Source organism: Acipenser ruthenus, chromosome 53, assembly GCF_902713425.1.
Source record: "Acipenser ruthenus chromosome 53, fAciRut3.2 maternal haplotype, whole genome shotgun sequence".
In the NCBI taxonomy this organism is placed as follows: Eukaryota; Metazoa; Chordata; class Actinopteri; order Acipenseriformes; family Acipenseridae; genus Acipenser; species Acipenser ruthenus.
Genome location: NC_081241.1, coordinates 2374301 through 2394562, shown reverse-complemented (window position 1 = coordinate 2394562; position 20262 = coordinate 2374301). Strand labels below are relative to the sequence as shown.

Sequence of the window (20262 nt, the reverse complement as noted above, 5' to 3'; positions counted from 1 at the left end):
CGCAGTGAAATCCCTCTGGTCTCGGCACATTCTTCTGGGGTTTTTCTCTGGAGGCATTTTTGTACATTTCGTCACAATTCTGTTTTAAATCCTCTGTATCTTAACTGTAATACAGCTTGAAATCCCGCTAACAAGCCTCCATCCTGATTGTAATCTCATTTTAAATCTCGCAAGCGGAGTCTCCAATAGAAATGCAGGAATGTGCTGTCACTCAGTAGCTGGGGCGGGTTTAAAGTACTCAGAACGAATCAATGATAGATACAAGTCAGGAAGGCGGGACATTGCCCAGCAGCCCTGGGAAATGTATTTATTATTATTCTTGTAGTAGGTTTTATTTTATTTTTTTTAATGGGAAAAGGATAAAGTCAATGTGAATAGAATAACCACTTCTACAGTTTTTCTGGTGTTTATTGGCTATCCATCGATTTCATTTTTTTTGAATCAGGGGTGTTTTATCGGGTTTTATCGGTTAAAACCGAAAATCAGAAGCCCTAATTATAATGCAAAAGCTTACTACTACTAGTAATAATAATAAAAACAGTCATTTCCTCCAGTTCTTTTTTTTATTGCATAAGAAAATACAGTTTGACTTTTTTTAATTGTTTTTCACTTTTGTTTTAATGTACATTTAATTTGGCATTGCAGATTTTTTTTTTTAACAACTCCCTACAGAGATGCACTCTTAATAACAGCAACAACGTGATCACTTAATAATAAAACAACAACAATACAGCAATTACTGTACTACAAAAAAATATACAAAATACAAAAAACACAGATACAAAACAAAACTGAATTTGAAAAATCGGTAGTCGGCCAAACGTTCACTCTCTCCCAGAAAGGTGGATTTGAACCCCAGTCTGTTGATGAATCGTCACAGTCTTCTATCAAACAGAAACTAAACATGGCTTTTATTCCAGATGAGGCAGTACACCAAGGAGCACACAGGGGGGCGCTGTGGTTGAATATGCTAACTCAAACCGCTCACAGTTAACCCATTAAGTGCCGTTGTCCTCATTTGAGGACAGGAGGCTACTTTGTAATTTTCTGAAGCATTTTTTAACTGGAGTCATCTACCTATTAATTAACTGCATTATTATGATAACTTACTCTAATTTTGTTAAATGCAAAAGTTGAGCTTAAATGTAACTTAATTCTGCAAATATAGTCCTTCAGATTGAAGCCTCAATATAAAGTAAGAAACCTAAGCCTAAAATATGTTCTTGGTCCCCCCACGCCCTTGCATTTACACTTATCTTCCACCAGGGGGCAAGTGACCTCAGAGACAGTGCATGGGCTTATATACAAATCCAAAGCATTACTTGCATTCTCTCAGAAAATGTTATAAGCCCATGCAAGATTAGTATATCCAACCACAGTGGAAATGTGCACTGCCCTCTAGTGGCCAGTGTGGGATGCCACCCACATTCCCTTCAGAATCGACAGGCTTGTTTATAAAAACACTGGGGCTGATGAGAAGGTGTGAAGTTCTAGACTGCTTTGTGCACCCCCCGGTGGCCAGTCTTTGAACTGCTTCAGTAGTATGCTGGGCTCCAGTGGTTGGTTCTGGAGTTTGTCTTGTATACTGGTTTTTGTGGTTTTTGGAAGGGGGCGTGAGGGCAGCTGGTGAGACTGTGGCTCGAAACCGTCTCGAACTGGGGAGAGTTTAGCTGACTGGCTGACCGCTTCAAATTTCCAAGTGCCTTTTTGTAAAAACATGTTCTATCAGCGAGTTTGTACAATAGCAAGGTGCTGCTCTCAAGGGAACAGTGCCTTACAGCAGAGTAGAGAGAGAGGGGGAGATAGGAGGGGAGGGAGGGATGAGTGGAGGGGTAGTGGGAAGAGGGAGAGAAGGTGGAGAAAATAGAAAAAGGAGTAAAGGTGAGGGAGGATGGGGTGGAGGGAGAGAAAGGGGAGACTGAAAAGGAGGAGAAAAGTAGTGAAGGAGAGGGAGAACGGGAGTGGAGAGAGAGAGAGAGAGAGAGAGAGAGAGAGAGAGAGAGAGAGAGCAGGGGGAGAAGATTAAGAAAGAAAGAAAGAAATCTAATATCTAGCCATCATTTAAAGTGACATTTCGTATCTACAGCAAAAAGTGGCATTTCGTACACAACGCGGTGCGTGAGAACAGAGCGGCCTTTTCAACCCGACCCAATCGAGGGCTTCTATACAGCGTGCGTGCATGCAGGGCTGTGTCGGCCCGTCTTACTGCCTGCTTTTAAACGTGGGGTGCGTCCTGCTGAATTAACACACACAATACACACCGAGATCTGAATGGGACCAGAGGCAAAGTCTTGTGCCACTTCTTTTGCAAATAAAATTGTACATGGGACATTTTTGTAAAGACAAAATATAAATCAAGCACCTTACAACTTTATAACTACGCCATTCTACAGTGCTTGGTATAATTTTGGGAGAGTTTTATAGTGTGGTCACACCAGCATTGCCCTGTGTACAGTACAGCACAGCAGTGAGGCTCTGCCTGGCACACAGCAGGCAACGCCAGCGCACTATACTTTATATAGACACCATGTTGGGTAGCTGCTGTAGTTCTGTACAGGGTTTTATATTAGTGTTATACAGTGTGGTCCTGCCAGCGTTGCCCTGTGTACAGTACAGCGAGGCTCTGCCCAGCACACAGCAGGCAATGCCAGTGCACTAGATTACTTAAATTGGTACGATTTGGAAGTTATTACAAAGCAATTTTATTTGCAAAAGAAGTTGCTCAGTTGAAATACTATTAAGTGCAATGTGCTTTTGCTAACACTAGGGGGCAGCGTTGCAGGGGAAGCCTCAGTGCTTTTGTTTGTTTGGCATTATTAAAAGATACTGTTAACATGGTTTCCTGTATCCAGTTAATTCTACTAGCTAAATCAGATACGAACTGGAGATCCATTGCCCATGACCTCATATTAATATCTATAAGAGTTAATATTTTTAAGTGCGATTTCTATCAAGAGACAACTTCCCAACGTTCCGGTATGTTTAACTTGCCTTCGTCTGGGAAAGTGTGTTTGAAAACAAACACTGAAGGTACTTCTAAGCTTTTGATGCCATGGCAACTACACTCGCTTATTTCTATTCAAAGCTATTAACGTGTCTGTGATGTCATTTCCTGCATAGTTAATGATGTAACGGTCTGCTATTCCTGTCTATTTAAACCTTCAGGCATCGTGGTATTCAGTCTGTTCATCCATTTATTTTATCCTTCTGTACCGTACATTATCTCACTTGATTTCTCCTAAAACTATAAATTGTAGGTCATTCATGTTGTGTTTATTTGTTAAGTGTTGAACTATTGATTAATTTACTTGTTTATTTCTTGTGTTTGGTAAGTGATTATAATGCTGTAGCTGTTTTATTCGGTTACATTTTTGGCAAAATATATCAAACAAGGTTGCTAGTTTTGCATATGTACAACTATGGCCAAAAGTTTTGCATCATCACACTACAGAATTAACAAATGTTGCTTCATAAAGTGGAATGAATCCTGCTGAATAATGTTCTGTTAACACACTGAATTACAAACTGCTTTGTAGTTTTCCAGATACTTCATGACTACTATCATGGCTTCCGGTAGACTTAATTTTGCAAAATAATTTTGTAGTTTCTTGGATTACATGATGTTAAATAAAAGATCTAAATTATGTTCATGTATTTGTTTGTTTGTTTTAAATGATGTCTCAATCTTAACTCTAGGGGAAAACTTTTGGCCACACTGCATATTAAAAACAGCCAAACACAAATGTATTCCTCCCTGTTTTCAACACTGTATGCAATATTGAAAGTGTGTTACAGTACACTGTACAAATACCGTAGGCTCACCTCAGTTTCATTATCAAGCAATTATTTTTACATCCACTTTGTCATAAAGAGAATTCACATAACCACAGAGCTTCGAGACCAGCTTAGACTTTGTCTACTTGTTCCCTGTTCAAAAAGATTGCGTCTGAACACATGTATTTAAATCTGACCGTTATTTAAACATCTTTTTGGAGAAAGAAAGAATGTTTTCGAACAGGGCACTTTGCATTTAAAAATGTAAAACCAGAAGCTGAACTGAACCACTGCAAAAAGTAACCAACGACTCCTGTAGATGTTAAGTCTTTAGCAGCGTCGAGGACAATTGGCAATTTAATTTGTTTAAAATCCACAGGTTTTAAGAAGCTTGACCTTATTTCTTCATTGACGTAGCTACGGTCAGGGCTCGAAATAAGACTCCTGTTGCATAGCAGTTTCACCCATTCCAGGTTTTACTACCAGTTGGTTAGCCCCAGTGTGTCTAGGTAACAAACCCAGGTGCGTCTTCTTATTAAACTCATAGTGAAACCAGGGAATGGATCAAACTGCTGTGCAACGGGAGCCTTATTTCCATAACTGTTGGTAGAGTTTAGCTGCTGCAATTTTAATCACTCCCTAAAATTCAGATAAAAAAAACAGATATTTTTGTTAAAACTATATTCAGCATTTTATCTCGAAATCTGGCTTTCTGGTTTTTAACTAGCATCGGTAAGGCTGTATTTCTTTCACGGTTATCACAGATTTAATGATTTCTGTGAAATGTACCTATTATGTAGTTTCCAGTGCAAATTCCTATTTCTGAAAGAATAGTATAAATACACCTATCTTTTATCACTTAAAAATAAATACAGCAAGCATTTGTCTTATTGACACACTACCTGTTACACTGAATTTAGGAACCTGGCAGCCGGTTTGGTTTACTTCCGGTAAATGATTGAACACACACTGCATAGAGCTGCACGATTTCTTTAACATGTCTTCAATGACAAAGACAGCAGCTGCATCAAAGATCACAAATATTTCTGCTAAAGATCGCTGTCCCGTACAAGAAGGGGACATTTCAACTGTTTTTATTTTTTACATGTATTTATGTATTTATTTTGTTTGATAATTGACTAAAGGTGAAAATAGTAAAATACAAAAGAGTCTACAATTTAGCACTGACTGTTTTTTTTTAGATAAGAAATATTTAGGAACATTTGTTGTATAATCAATTTTTCTGCTTTCTTAATATTTTACGTTTATGAAATCGTGAAATATTTATTTCAAGACCGGGAAATAAAGAATTTTTTTACCGTGAAAAAATACAGCCCTAGGTCACGCTTTTTTTTTTTTTTTCTTTAAGTAGGCACTAGCGCCCTCTAGTGCACATATTTGCATTGCCAGCAATACAACGCAGGTTCTTCGACAGAGACAGTTTGGCTGATCTAGCCTGTGTCACACATGTCTGTGGCAGGCTGCTAGGACTGAAGAGCAGCTCCTGAACTCACAGTCAAAGCAACACAGACTTTGAAACAAACAAAAAAAAAATCTCAATATTTGAGTAATTGCAAAATGTGATCAAACAATTAATACATTTAATTAGAAGCTTGATGCAGTGTAGATTTACTGAAATAAACCCCATGCCTACTAGATAAAGTCTTTCTAAATGAACAGTATCACATTTTTGTTTTATACTGGAGTACCAAGTCCTTTTGAATGAATGACGCTATTTTAAAAACAGCCGACAATTTCAGTCTGTCAAATTTCACGTCTACTCCGAGCGACTTTTGCTTGGCAAAAAAAAAAAAAATTGTAATTCCAGCCTCCTCAAATCCCAAAGGGACAAGCGTCTGTTTTTAAAGTATGATCCCACTTTGTTTTCCTGTTTAAATAAAACAAATCCTCTGAAAAAATGTTTTTAAAAACGCCATGAAAAAACAAAGCGTTTTCATTAATTAAGTCGACTTTTCTGTCAAAACTAAGACGATAGTTTTTTTTGTTTTTTTTCCCCCTCGGTTGAAACCTGTAGTTATCACAGATGCTGAAGTTGTGTTTTCTGTTCAGAAAACCGATACGATTTTCAAAGAATAAAACACTGAATCTTCGAATCCTGACTTGAAGTTCTCAACTTGACCAGTAGACGGCGCCCTCTCTTGTTTCTCGTGCTTCAGTGATCTCGGGTTTAAAATCCTCGGCTCTATTCCGAACCCCGCTTGCGTTTAGCGAGTCAAAAAAGTATTCAACCAGCTGGTTTGTGGGGTACACATTTTACCAACTAGCCAGACCCCTTCCTCCCTACCCTCTGTGTGAAGTGTCTTCTTTCCTCTGTCTCCTCAGTTCATTTCCACACTGTGTGTGTCCTCTGCTCCTGGTTTCTGTGCTCAAACACTGGCTTTGCAATTATAACTGCAAAGGCTGCAGCATCATTGTAACTCGTTGCAATTGAACAAGCTTGCGATGGAATTGGAATTGCAATTTTTGCAAACAATGCTGCTGTAATACTGGAATTGGAATTCCAAGTATAATCCTTGATTTGAGCCAAGCACTCCATTTAGTGAGAAGATATTGAGGCTAAACATTTGAATTTAAAGCTTAGTATTTTTAAGCACTAAAAATCGTGTGTCTTCTGACCTGAATTTTCAGCGAGAATGGGAGGCTGTAGAGGGGTCTGGCGAGAGGGGTAACAAACACCCCTAAAACACTCCCAAGCAACCCCTGGACTGGCTGAACTGGAGCTTACAGACAGGAGTCCCAGTGCAGCTGCAGATCATGACTGTCCAAGAAATCTGTGGAGAAAACACTGGAGGGGGTCTGCGTATTGAAAGAGGGCAGGCCCGAATTGAGACCAAGGCCCATGCCCATCGTCAAATCCAGCCAGTCCATGCTGTCCAAGCAGGGGTCAGCCAAATCCAGCCCCAGGCTTCCGAGGTGCCCGGAGGAAGGGGGCGGACCCGCGGCTGGGTCGCCAGGGGCGACCGGGAAGTGCAGTTCCGATGTATCCATGGGAGATGGGAGGGGCTGGTCCAGGATGCTGGCCGTGCTGAGCATCTCGTTGTGGAGATCGTCGATGAGAGACAGACGCTGCCCGCAGCCCTCGGCGTCCGCACGCAGCAACGGGGCGCCCGTGGTGCTCTCCAGGAAGTCCTCCAGACGCCCACTTCCTGCCAGGGCCACCGCACTTCCTGTGCTGCTGTCTCCGGGGTCCTGGGCAAGCGGGAGAGGGGGGCTGTGGGACAGGGTCAGGGTCAAGGCCGGGTCTGGACAGGGGGGCAGTGGGGGGGTGTTGGGACGCAGTCTGGTGAGGGGGGCCGGCGGGGGGTCTGTGTCTCCTTTGAAGTCGGCAGATATTTCTGAAACAAAATGTACATTTTTTTTTTTTTTTTTTTAATGAATGTGTGGTAGTTACTTTTTAGTGCAATTGTAATTATACACTGTAATTACTGCAGCATCATTGATGCAATTCGAACAAAATAAGACTGCAATTGCCTGGGCTGTAAATACAATATCAGAACCATCACTCGTACCTGCCTTTAAGACCAGAAAGCTGTCCTTCCCTCACCTTTACAACCAAACACCAATCAATCGTTTTAAAAGCCGATTGGAAACTCATTTTTCCTGCTGTGCCGCTCATCTCCACGGTGAGGCTGTAAAAATGTCAGCTGCAAAGAAATACTGCTCTGATTCCGATCTCCACACTTCCGCACTCACACTGCCACAACTTCCTGAAAACCTGCAGCAACCCGAGCTGAATATTAAACCTGAGAACTGAGAGGAACCACAATACAGTCTAGTGCACCTCGAAGTGACCTGTGTGACAGAGAGCCAGCCTCCACACACACACACACACACACACAGATTCTGATCCTTTCAATAGCTTGTGAGCTAAATAAGGTCCTGAGCGAGTTTCATCCCAATCGGATGAGCGCTTCTCTAGATATATGCAAACACCTGAGTATGATACTCACCTCCATTCTCAATGAGAATATCAAAGAGGTCGTCCATTTGCTGACTGCATGGGGCGCTCTCCTGTAGAGGGACACAGACAGACAGGTTAGGATGATGAGGTGTCACACACACACACTCAGAATGGAAATAAGCAGTTTCACCCATTACTACCAGCTTGATTAGCCCCCAGTGTGTCTAGGTAACAAGCTCGGGTGTGTCTTATTATTAAACTCCTAGTGAAACCAGGACTGGATCACACTTCTGTGCAATGGTAGTCTGATTCTCATCCCTGCATACAGCTAGCTACCTTGCTGAACACATTCCAGGTTTTAAAATCTTTGATCTTTATACTTTGCATAGAATTTATAAAGTTTATTTAAGTCTTTCTAATTCCAGCACTGTCGAGTGTTTAATAGTTCTGGATGATTTTACATCCTGTACATTTTCATAACAGTTCATACCTGCCTTGCCCTGATGTATGCATTCTCTTTCATTCTGTGTTGGTGCTTTTGCTTCAATAGTTACCAGGCTTACTAAACCATTCCAGCAAAATAAAAATAAGGAAAAAAAAAAAAAAAAAAAAAAAAACCAGTGGGGAAGGATATTAGTGTTGCGCTGTGCATTGAGATCAATGAGACGCATTGTGCACAGAAGCCTGTGCAACAAATAATATCTTATTTTTTTAGGAATAATTACTGCTTAAAGTGTTTCTTGCATTTCTGTATAGATTTCATCAACAGAAATAAAATTGTTTTTATGTGGTTAAAAAATATTAATAAACAAAAAAAGATATGATTGATTTTGTGTGGGCCTGGGTCTCAAAAATCACGCTGGCCGGAATAAAACCGGAAGCTGAGTATGAAAAGGTAAACACGCATGGCGACTGCTGCTGAAAACATCGAAGATGAAGTCGAAGACCCAATTCATTTTAGGGAACAGGGGCCACAACCCTACATTTCTGAATCAGCAGCGAGGCAGCAGGATCCCACAAGAAACAGAGCTGTGGACCCTGCAAAACCTGTGGAGGATCTGCAACACTGCAGGGTGAGTGTAATTTCCAAAACTGTAATGTGTTTGATTACCAATAATATACGCTTCAGTATCTACACTCTAATTAATTTATATTAGTTTAGCGATTGTCTGTTATAATAACCATTTTTGTCATAAGTGATCACTGGCCACAGACTGTCACAGAACAGCTGACCACTCACAATATTTTCAAAGATGATAACTTACAAACATTATAATAATGTACAGCAGACATAAGGATTGATAAGACGGCCTTATATAAAGCAGATAAGACAACTTCAGCAAGAATATGGAAAAATAAACATTTCTTTACTCACCACTACGTTCAGTGGTACAAATGTTCTGATGCAGTAAAGTTCGGATAGTTGTTTGTAATCCAGAAATACAGGTTTATATTCCAGTATGGTAATGCCATAACAACTATTTACATGTTTTGTATCTCTGATGATGCACACACAATAATTAAAGTCTCTATATAATTTTAAAAGCGAGTGCCAATATTATGACCGTAGGTTTCTCTCAAAAATTGTAATGCAACTGAAATTATTATTATTGTTTATTTAGCAGACGCCTTTATCAAAGGCGACTTACAGAGACTAGGGTGTGTGAACTATGCATCAGCTGCAGAGTCACTTACAACTACGTCTCAACCGAAAGACGGAGCACAGGGAGGTTAAGTGACTTGCTCAGGGTCACACAATGAGTCAGTGGCTGAGGTGGGATTTGAACCGGGGACCTCCTGGTTGCCATTTTCTTTAACCACTGGACCACACAGCCTCCTATAAGTTACAGTATTTAACAAGTAAGTTAAATACTGTAAATTACTTGCTTGTTAGGTAAGCAAGGAAATTGAGAAACAGATAACCCACAGTCCACAAAACGACTTCCTCTGAGTGGGCGTGCAATAGCAGATGTGTTGGCCCCGCCTGTGTTGTTTTAGGTGACTTGAATTTTTCAGCAGCACGATAATTGCTGGACGAATCATCTTTTCTGATAACCAAAATCTTAAAAATTGCATCATAACTTCTTTGTAATCCCTTTGATACTTGACCCCTTTTCAATCCACTCTTTTCCACATGTTCACTGCAGCTAGTTTTATCCATTTTCATTACTGTATACTGTACTCAATGCGTACTTTCGCAACAGCCTTGACTTGACAAGGCGAGTTGTATTTTTCCAATCTTATTTTTATTAAAAAACAAAAAACAAAAACTTGCCTTATATTTGGGTATATATACCGGTGTGTGTGTTCATGGTGGTTTTCTATAAAACCTCAATGATATATTTATTTAAACCAAAAAATAAAGAAAACTGCCGTGCACTGAAGGTACCGCATCTGACTTCAACCTGACATGCTGGAGTTCATGCAACTCCCCACACACACACAAAACTCACCATATTATTATTATTATTATTATTATTATTATTATTATTATTATTATTATTATTATTATTATTATTATTATTATATCTCACAAACAGAACTGTTTCCCTTTTGAAACGTCATGCATGACGTGGTACAAAAAGGTTGTGTTTTTGGTAGGTGTGGTCCGTGATCCACATTAATCAAAGTGGCCTATAAAATGTTTTTTAAAAAGAATAATGCTAATATTCTTAATAAACACTGCTGCATCCATTAAAGTGATAAAACCCTGCAATAAGTCAGGGAGGACAGACAGACAGACAGACAGACAGACTCACTCTGTCGGGATTCTGTTTCAAGGCCTCCTGGTATTGTGGCGGTTCTTTGCTCCGCCCCCCAGGAGGGGAGGGGGAGGGGCTAAAGAGGGCATGCTGATCCGGGATTGGACACACCTTGGAGGGGGATTGAGACTGGGGAGGAGCCTGAAAGACAGACAGCGAGAGATAGAGAGAGATTGTTAGGCAATTTGATCAGTTTACAATACTCTTAGTGGTAGATGCACTAAAGTGTTGCGTCTGTCGCAATCGCTGAAAACCACATGCAAACCAGTCGGAAGTGTATTGTGAAATGTACTAAACAAACGCAACGCTGGTAGCATCATTTTAATGAATGCTTTGCAGTTGCAGTTCCTATTTGTGCTTTATCCTTAAATGAATATGTAACTCTGGGCATTCCTGCAGAAATTCACAAAAAACAGGGTGGAGATCAAATGAGGTATCAAAAACATTATAATGAGATGTACTAAAGCTGTGGGCAATTGCCACACTTACAAATGCATCACTTTGTTAAGCACTTTTGAAAGCATGTTTTAAACAGTCGCAATTGTTGCTGGCATTTCCCAGTCCGCTTTGTCTCGTGTGTTGCCAGTTGAGCTCAATGTATTTTTGAGACGAACACCCAAGTACCTAATTTTCTCTAAAGTTAGGGTGTGCTTACAAGCCTTGAAAACAAATTTCTATGACATTTTTGGTTTTCCCAGTGTGTTGGGAGTACTGTACTGTACTGTATACTGCATATGCCTACTGTACAGATTTATATTTTACATAATATAATGTGCAAAACACATTAGTATTATTTCAGCATAATGATTTATATTTAAAATACATTGAGAACTATAAATGTATGTGTGTGCGATTTTATTGTACTGTTTTTAAACTCGACACCTCCTTATGTTGGACAAACATGTCCGGTTTAGCGAGGGGCTACTGTATGATTAAGAAAAGCTTTTTGGGGGTGAAGGTTGGGGCCCCACTGTAGAATCCAATGGGATTAAACTGCCTTTCATTTTTTATATATATACAATATTAAAATAGGTAAAATGAAGACGGAACAGACTGCATTGCACGGATGACGTTATCCTTCAGGCACCCTCTGCTGCAGCAAACCACAACTCAGCTATTTTATTTGAAAAAATGTCACACAACTAACTCTCGCTAAGATGACGCAAATAATATTAAAATTAGTATATTGCGGCTGTCTTCATTAACATATATTTTCTTGGTACATATGACAATGTGCACTTTGCGAATTGTCATAACAAAAATGAAAATTGCAGTATGTATGCGCTGCGACTGGCCCACCTTAGTACCTCTACTCTTTAATTTAGTAATCTGGCAGCTAATAACCCACAGTAGAATTGATACAATCAGAACACTTCTATGAACATGATGCCTGTGCTTATTGTTACACAGAGTAATATAACATTATTATTAATTATTATTATTGATTTAGCAGACGCTTTTATCGAAAGCGACTTCCAGAGACTAGTGGGGATGAACTATGCATCATCAACAACTGCTGCTGCACAGTCACTTCCAATAGTTTGTTTTACGTCTCATCTGAAGGATGGAGCACATGGAGGTTCAGTGACTTGCTCAGGATCACATAATGAGTCGGTGGCTGAGCCGGGATTTGAACCTCCTGGTATCAAGACCCCTTTCTCTAACCGCTGGACCACCATTGAGACAACTTTACTGTTGAAAACCACAGAGCGAAAGAGAGAGAGAGAGAGAGAGAGCAAGAGTTACCTTGTGATTGGGCGGTGTGGAGGCAGGCCCTGGTCTCTGATTGGGCGAGGGGCAGGGGGCGGGTCTCTTGTTGCCGAGGAAGAAGGGCTGCAGGCTGGGGGGAGCCGAGAAAGAGAAGACTGTCCCGGGCGGGACACTAGTCATAAGGTGAAGCCCAGGCTTCTGGCCCTGTGTATGGAAGAGAGGGGGAGAACGATTCATTTCATATTGAAACAGAAAACAGGGCAAAGAAGTAGAAATCATAATAATAATAATAATAATAATAATAATAATAATAATACCAGATACCAGATACTGTGTTTTAAAGTGAACATCCATTTTTGCTATAACATGTTTCTTTCAAAACTGCACATTTGAGACATGTCACAAATAGAAATGCAAGAAAGAAAGAAAGAAAGAAAGAAAGAAAGAAAGAAAGAAAGAAAGGATTCATCACTCTAAACTAGTACTGACTTAACCCTTTGCGGTCCATTGTCGGACCCTGTCCGACATCATTATAGAAACGCAAAAAACGGGTTTTAGTCGTTTTTTTCTCCGGAAAAAGTCGAGAAAACCATTCAATGGCCGAGTGGGAACGACAGGAGCCGAGACAAGTCGAAAAAAAAAAAAAAAAAAAGGCGTATCTCATGAATAGTCATACATGGCCCTGGTATCAGATAACGGGGCGGTCTGAAGTAAACAAGCTGTCTGCCTGTGAATCAGCGCACAGAGAACACGGACATACGGAGCTTTTTTGAGATGTTATAGTAATAAAATAATGACTTGGATCACATTATTGAGGAGTTTGGTGATAAAACGAGTGATAAGGAGATGATTGATCGGTATGTACGACTATTATTATTATTATTATTTATTTCTTACATAGGTGAAAGCTATAGCGAACGAAAGGGTGGGGCCGGGCTGGAGATGCCTAGTGAGTGCTTTGTTGATATGCAGGGCCTTTTAAACCCGTTTGACTGTGAAAAAAAAATACTTTTAAACAGCGCGTCTAAAATTAACTGCGCGTGTGAAAATAAATTAGACCTGGCGTGCCTGACGCGCATTTAATTAATGGACCGCAAAGGGTTAATGGTATTTTTTAGCACAACAGTGACCCCTGGTGGTAAAATGTTGAAGAGCTGGGGAATTTCTACCTTTCGGATTGGCTGGTTGATGAGGTCAGGCTGCTGCTGCTGTTTTGATTGGGCGCTGGTTGTCAGCAGCTGAGGAGGTGATTGGCTGGGCAGCTTGGTGGGAGAAGATTGTAATCGCTGGAAAGAACACATTAAAAACAATGAATGAATTAATAAAAGATAAATAGTCCAAATATTAGGACAATAACTCAAAAAGTGTACCGTCTCCATTCGGCTGGGTGCTTCAAAAAGGTCACATGACAAAAATACGAAGTCAGTACCTGAGGTGGTTTCCGAGATGAGAGGTGTTGACGTTTTATAACTGAAAGTAATCCCGGTGGAGTTTCTCACCTGCAGTGTGATGCGGCCCGCTTGCTTAGCGGTATCGCTCCGCTGTGCGTCCGTGCTGTGATTGGTCAGTGCCAGCAGGAAGTGGTTCCCGTTGGAGTCCGTGAGGAGGGTGGGCGGGAGGGGGGTCTTGAGAATGTCCAGGGGGAAGGAGGGAGGGGCCAGGGAAGGGGGGGGCTGGTTCAGGAAAACATGGGGAGCTGGCGACACCTGCTGGGCAAAGATGGGAACAGCAGCAGCAGCCACCGCCACAGCCATGAACACGAATATTATTAGTTGCTTTCACTAGGAGTTTAACAATAAGACACACCTGAGCAGGTTACCTAGAGACACTGGGGCTGAATCAAGCTGGTAGCTGTAAAACCTAGAATGGGTGGAACTGCAAGATCATTTATTTAACATCATGTAATCAAAGCGACTAATAAATGGTATCGCCTAATAGTAGTGCAGTATTTCATGTCAGATTTCAATGTGTTAACGTACGATTTCGTTCGACTTTATAAACTTCATTCACTCTACCTGCTGCACTGGCACCTCTTCGGCCATCTCGCTCTCCGGCTCCTCCTTCACCGTGACCTCACTGAACTCCTCGGGGGGCCACAGCGGCCCCTGCTGACCCTGGCTGCTGGGCTCCCCCGGCTCCTGCTTTATCAGGACGCGCTGGATGGAGGGGTCGAGGTTCGAGGGGGAGGGGGGGCTCTTGCCCTGCTCCAGCTGTGATCGGAGGGTCTCCACCAGCTTCTGCTTTTGCCTCAGCATGCGGGTCAGCTCCTCGATCTGCTTGTCTTTCTCCTGCAGCATCTGGTCCTTGTCAAAAGTCCGGCCGCCGGTGATTGGCTGTTGGGGTTGCTGTAGTGCATGCTGGGAGAAGCGGCAGGGGGCGGCTGTGCTGCAGTGCTCCTCTTTGATGAGGTGCATGGGGGGAGAGCTCATCTGCGGAACACAAATATATCAAATCACTAAGCCTCCTATAACCCATTCATATTCGCTGGGCCCCAGTTAATTAATATATATATATATATATATATATATATATATATATATATATATATATATATATATAATCTATCAATCAGCGGTCTATCTATCTAGAGAAAGAGAATTCAGCCTGTTCCTAATTTGATAGATAGAGACAGATAATTCAAGAACTGCGCACAGCTCTCTATCCAAGGAGAATCAGGATCCAACAGGATACTCAATCACTAGAAAATACTTCACAAAGAAGAAAAGTCATTGAGAAACTGACAAGTCATCAGTATTCTAATAATAATAATTAACAATTATTAGAGAAAGAAAACCAGACGAGAAAGAAACAAAGAAAGAGATAAAGGAGAGAAAGAGAAGTAAAGCAGAAAGTACCGCTTCTCCGAATGCATCCCCATTACAGCTGGCCTCGTCGGCGCTGCCTCCCATGGTCGACCTCTCAGAAGGGGCGGGGGAGCCCGGGGGGGTGGAGCTTGTGCTGCCGAACTGCATCACAGTGGGCGTGGCCATCGCAGAGGGCCCTCCCCCTGGCCCGGGCACTGTAGCGACCAGAGGGAAGGTGGCCAAGACCACGCCCCCTTCCCCGGGCCTGTGCAGCACGGTGGTGGGGCAGTTGATATGGCTGCCGTTGCTATGGCTGCCGTTGCCGGGGGCGACCTGTGCCTGGCTGTTCCGGTGATCCTGGTACACTCTTAGTCGTTCTACGAGGTCTATCTTGGTGCCTGACACCGGCAGACTCCTCAGTTTTAATTCGTGCTTGAGTTCGGCCACCTGCAACAAAGCATTGGAAAATATTATTAAAAAGAAACTCTCTGCTGGTGTGAGAGCGCTGGCTAAATATCTTGGTATCTCTGAATTTGGGGGAGAGGAGTGGAAGGGTGAAAGAGAGGGAGTTTGAAAGGGAGACTGATGTGCGTGAGGGTGGGTGGTAATGTGTGGGTATGTTAAAAGTGTGGGAGGAGGGTGAGTTTAGGAGCGAGGGTTAGTGAGACAGTGCTACTGAGTGTGACAGCGAGTGAGTGAGAGAGTGCGAGTGAAAACCAGAGAGTGTAAGTGAAAGTGAGAAGCGTGATATACAGTGTGAACTTGGGGAGTGAGTGTGAGAGTGAGGGGGATTACGGATAAGAGAGCGAGAGTGAGTTGGTACGAGAGTGATGTTTAGTGTGAAAGAAAATGAGTGGAAGTTAGTTTGAGAGTCATACTTAGTGATACTTAGTCTGTGAGGAGAGATCTTTTGAGTGAGAATGTCTGCCAGTAAGCAAATAAGTGTGTCAGTGATACAGTGAGAGAGTGATGGAGGGTAAGATAGAGTGATAGTGATAGTGTGAGAGGGAGAGAGTGATAGAGTGAGGACAGCATCTCCTGTACCTTTAGCTCGTCCAGGTTGGGGGGCAGGCTGTCTGGCTTGCTTCCCCCTGCGTTGCTGTTCTGTCGGGTCAGAGCTCCGGGCCCCCCCCCAGGGCTGCTGCTGGACAGACTCCGAGGCTGGGCTGAGCTCCCACTGCCTCCCCCTGCTCCCTGCTGCTCCCCTGGGGGCCTGAGTCACACAGAGAGAGAGACACAGAGACATCACTGACGCAGCACTGAACCAGAGCACAGACTCCGAGCTCCCACTGCCTCCCCCTGCTCCCTGCTGCTCCCCTGGGGGCCTGAGACACACAGAGAGAGAGAGAGACACAGAGACATCACTGACGCAGCACTGAACCAGAGCACAGACTCCGAGCTCACACTGCCTCCCCCTGCTCCCCTGGGGGCTCAAGACACACACAGAGAGAGAAAGAGACACAGAGACATCACTGACGCAGCACTGAACCAGAGCAGACTCCGAGCTCACACTGCCTCCCCCTGCTCCCCTGGGGGCTCAAGACACACACAGAGAGAGAAAGAGACACAGAGACATCACTGACGCAGCACTGAACCAGAGCAGACTCCGAGCTCACACTGCCTCCCCCTGCTCCCCTGGGGGCCTGAGTCACACAGAGAGAGAGAGACACAGAGACATCACTGACACAGCACCGAACCAGAGCACAGACTCCGAGCTCACAAGGTCTCCCCCTGCTCCCCTGGGGGCCTGAGTCACACAGAGAGAGAGAGACACAGAGACATCACTGACACAGCACTGAACCAGAGCACAGACTCCGAGCTCACAAGGTCTCCCCCTGCTTCCTGCTGCTCCCCTGGGGGCCTGAGACACACAGAGTTAGCGAGGACCAGAGACATCACTGACACAGCACCGAACCAGAGCACAGACTCCGAGCTCACACTGTCCCCCCCTGCTCCCCTGGAGGCCTGAGTCACAAAGAGTAAAAGAGAGACACAGAGACATTGCTGACACAGCACTGAACCAGAGCACAAACTCCGAGCTCACACTGTCTCCCCCTGCTCCCTGCTGCTCTCCTGGGGGCCTGAGTCACACAGAGAGAGAGACACAGAGACATCACTGACACAGCACTGAACCAGAGCACAGACTCCGAGCTCACACTGTCTCCCCCTGCTCCCCTGGGGGCCTGAGTCACACAGAGAGAGAGACACACAGAGACATCACTGACACAGCACCGAACCAGAGCACAGACTCCGAGCTCCCACTGCCTCCCCCTGCTCCCCTGGGGGCCTGAGTCACACAAAGAGAGAGACACAGAGACATCACTGACACAGCACCGAACCAGAGCACAGACTCCGAGCTCACACTGTCTCCCCCTGCTCCCTGCTGCTCCCCTGGGGGCCTGAGTCACACAGAGAGAGAGACACACAGAGACATCACTGACACAGCACCGAACCAGAGCACAGACTCCGAGCTCCCACTGCCTCCCCCTGCTCCCCTGGGGGCCTGAGTCACACAGAGAGAGAGACACAGAGACATCACTGACACAGCACCGAACCAAAGCACAGACTCCGAGCTCCCACTGTCTCCCTGCTGGTCCGCTGGGGGCTCGAGACATGCAGAGACATCACTGAACCAGACCACACCTCCAACTACAAGCGAAAGTGACCCATTGGGATAAAAGGCAAACTATACAATAATCTTCAACTAAAACTGAACCAGAAACTTAACTGACTAAAATAAACTACAAAAATGTACTAGGCAAAACTAATCACATTACAGGCACTTCACCAGAAACACATTTGGTTATTGCAGTGATACACATTCGTGACACACACACACAAGAGACACACACACACACAAGAGACACACACACACAGGAGACACACAAACACACACACACGAGACACACACACAGACACACACACACAGACACACACAGACAGACACACAGACACACACAGAGACACAGACAGACACACACACAGAGACACACACACACAGACACACACACACACACAGAGACACACACACACACAGAGACACACACACACACAGAGACACACACACAGACGCACAGAGAGACACACACAGAGACACAGACGCACACAAAGACACACACACAGACAGACAGACACACACACACACACACAGGAGACACACACACACACACACACACACACACTCACTTGGGCGGCGCTGGCAGGATGGTCTGGTAGTTGTAGTGTTGTTGCTGCTGGTTCAGTATTTGCAGCTGCAGGAATAGCTGTTGCTGGTGCAGCACCTTGGCGTATGAAGAGTCCATGGCCGGGGGCAGCTCTCGCTCCTGTTTCTGGTCGGGGGGGATGTACTGGTGGTACTTCAGCTTCTTCACCTTGGGCTTTGAGTCCTTGCTCTTCTTGCGCTGGGACGACTTGTCACTCAGACTCTTGGGCTGGCTTTGCTGAAAGGGGAAAGAATGGGGGATTTTACTCCGTTGCTTCGTTGCTAAACATCCTGAGAGCTATATTTTCAAAGTGTTAAACAGTCTTTAATTTATTTTTTGAAAGGAGAAAAACACATCTATATTGTATTCAAATATTTTTTGACATGTATTCGGTTACAAAAATCAGATGTTCGTATTTGCTACAAATGACAAAAATACTTATTTACAGCCTCACTAGAAGTTGCACGACAGTTTTAAAAATGGCAAATGAAAAAAAAAGCCCTGTGTGATATGTGATAATAATATATAAAAAACAAACAAAAAAAAAACACAGGATCAACACAGTAGCTCTTGAGCCTCTATTTACAAGTTTTAGACTTGAAATGTTCTCCTTTAAAAATAGTAGTTCATGAATGAATGGAGGAAAATTATGAAAATAAGGCCCTTGGTATTCCCAAAAAAAACCAAAAAACCAAAAAAAATGAATGTAGGCCCAACAAAAGATGGAAACTAAATAAATAAAACCATATACACCACTATAAGAGGAAAGAAAATTGATTTTAAAGCTGGTCAGGGCTCCTTTAAAGGGAGTGGCCAGCGATACTGTTAATAAAGCTAATAAGAGGTGAGAGAATGGATTTTAAAGATGGTCAGCACTAGGGATGGGTCAGTGTAGTCGAATACATGAAAATAAAAAACATATTACACATTCGAGTACATGAAAAAGACTTATATTAGCAACTAGTAGAAGCAAACAAGTCTTTTAACTTTAAATGCTGATGCTTGACAAGTGTTCAAAGTCAGTGTTAAACCCAATATGAGATTGGCATATTAAACGTAAGGACCCTAATTAATCATGCAATGCTTGTAACAGCAAAATTCTACAGTAAATGTATTCTGTTTGAAAAATTGTTGCCAATTTTGATGCCTTGTTTTCAGCTAATGTTAACAGATCCCCGCTTCAGTTCCCCTGAAACCGCTTCCAGGAGCTCGGCCCCAGCTAACTTTAAATTTGTAAACAAATGAGTATAGGAAGCGCTAAAAAGGAAGCCTAACTTTAGTAACATTGAAATTAGAACGCTAATTTAGCTTTATGTTGAAAATAAAAAGACTAAATGCTAAGCAGAACACCGCAATGACTGAGAAAACAGCGTGGAAGTATTTTTAACTCTGTGGTCTGCAGTACAATGTAAAACTGTTGACTTTCTGCGAGTAACATCAACATTTGTACTGACCATTAAAAGTACAACCAGGTATCCTTGTTTTGAATCATTTACAGGTTATTGAATAAACCAAGTAACTTGAACAAAGAAATCTCGTCTTGGTCGTTGTTTGTACTCTTCTTGAGCCCGGCCGGTTCCTCTGAAGAGTGAACTTAAACTTTAGCGGTTTACACTTGTTATGCTGTCTGCTGTAGGACACATACTCATTTGCCTTTTATTCTTTACTTCAGGTATTCAAATACACGAAAATGCTGGCCCCTGTGTATTCGAATACATTTCAAAATTCCCATCCCTAGTTAGCACTCCTTTAAAGAGAGACCAGCGATCCATGTTTCTAAAGTCTAGTTTTTAAAATGGATCAGAAACCACCAGTTTTCACACTACTTTATTCAGACTGACATGAGTCTTTCACTGCTTCTCGGAAACAGAGAGGTTTTTAAACCACAAGCTCACAACACATAGATATAATCTTCACAGCTTATAAATACAGACTTGCCTGACCAGTAGACAAGTGGTGACGTATTTCCATTTTATATGCATTTAGCCCTTATCAAAGTGGCCCATAATAAAAGCACAGCAAAGGGTAATACAAGCACAATGAAAGATAAAGCATAGGGAAGCATTGTAAACACAGAGAGGTACGGT

General features: G+C 42.9%; 1 protein-coding gene across 5 annotated transcripts in view; it reads right to left on the bottom strand.

Annotated features, from left to right (window-relative positions):
* Nucleotides 1-590: 590 nt before the first annotated feature.
* LOC117962589 (myocardin-related transcription factor A-like) overlaps nucleotides 591-20262 on the bottom strand; it is a 67241-nt gene continuing 47569 nt past the window's right edge. For 4 of the 5 annotated variants that reach the window (XM_059016475.1, XM_059016478.1, XM_059016476.1 and 1 more), the window contains 10 exons: nucleotides 18159-18412; nucleotides 16017-16185; nucleotides 15024-15419; nucleotides 14184-14597; nucleotides 13668-13877; nucleotides 13338-13454; nucleotides 12205-12372; nucleotides 10456-10599; nucleotides 7746-7806; nucleotides 591-7130 (listed from right to left, as the gene is read on the bottom strand). In XM_059016475.1, the coding sequence (XP_058872458.1) occupies nucleotides 6517-7130; nucleotides 7746-7806; nucleotides 10456-10599; nucleotides 12205-12372; nucleotides 13338-13454; nucleotides 13668-13877; nucleotides 14184-14597; nucleotides 15024-15419; nucleotides 16017-16185; nucleotides 18159-18412 (2547 nt within the window). In that variant the 3' untranslated portion in view covers nucleotides 591-6516. The remainder of the gene's footprint in view (nucleotides 7131-7745; nucleotides 7807-10455; nucleotides 10600-12204; nucleotides 12373-13337; nucleotides 13455-13667; nucleotides 13878-14183; nucleotides 14598-15023; nucleotides 15420-16016; nucleotides 16186-18158; nucleotides 18413-20262) is intronic. The other variant, XM_059016477.1, reaches the window with a different exon arrangement.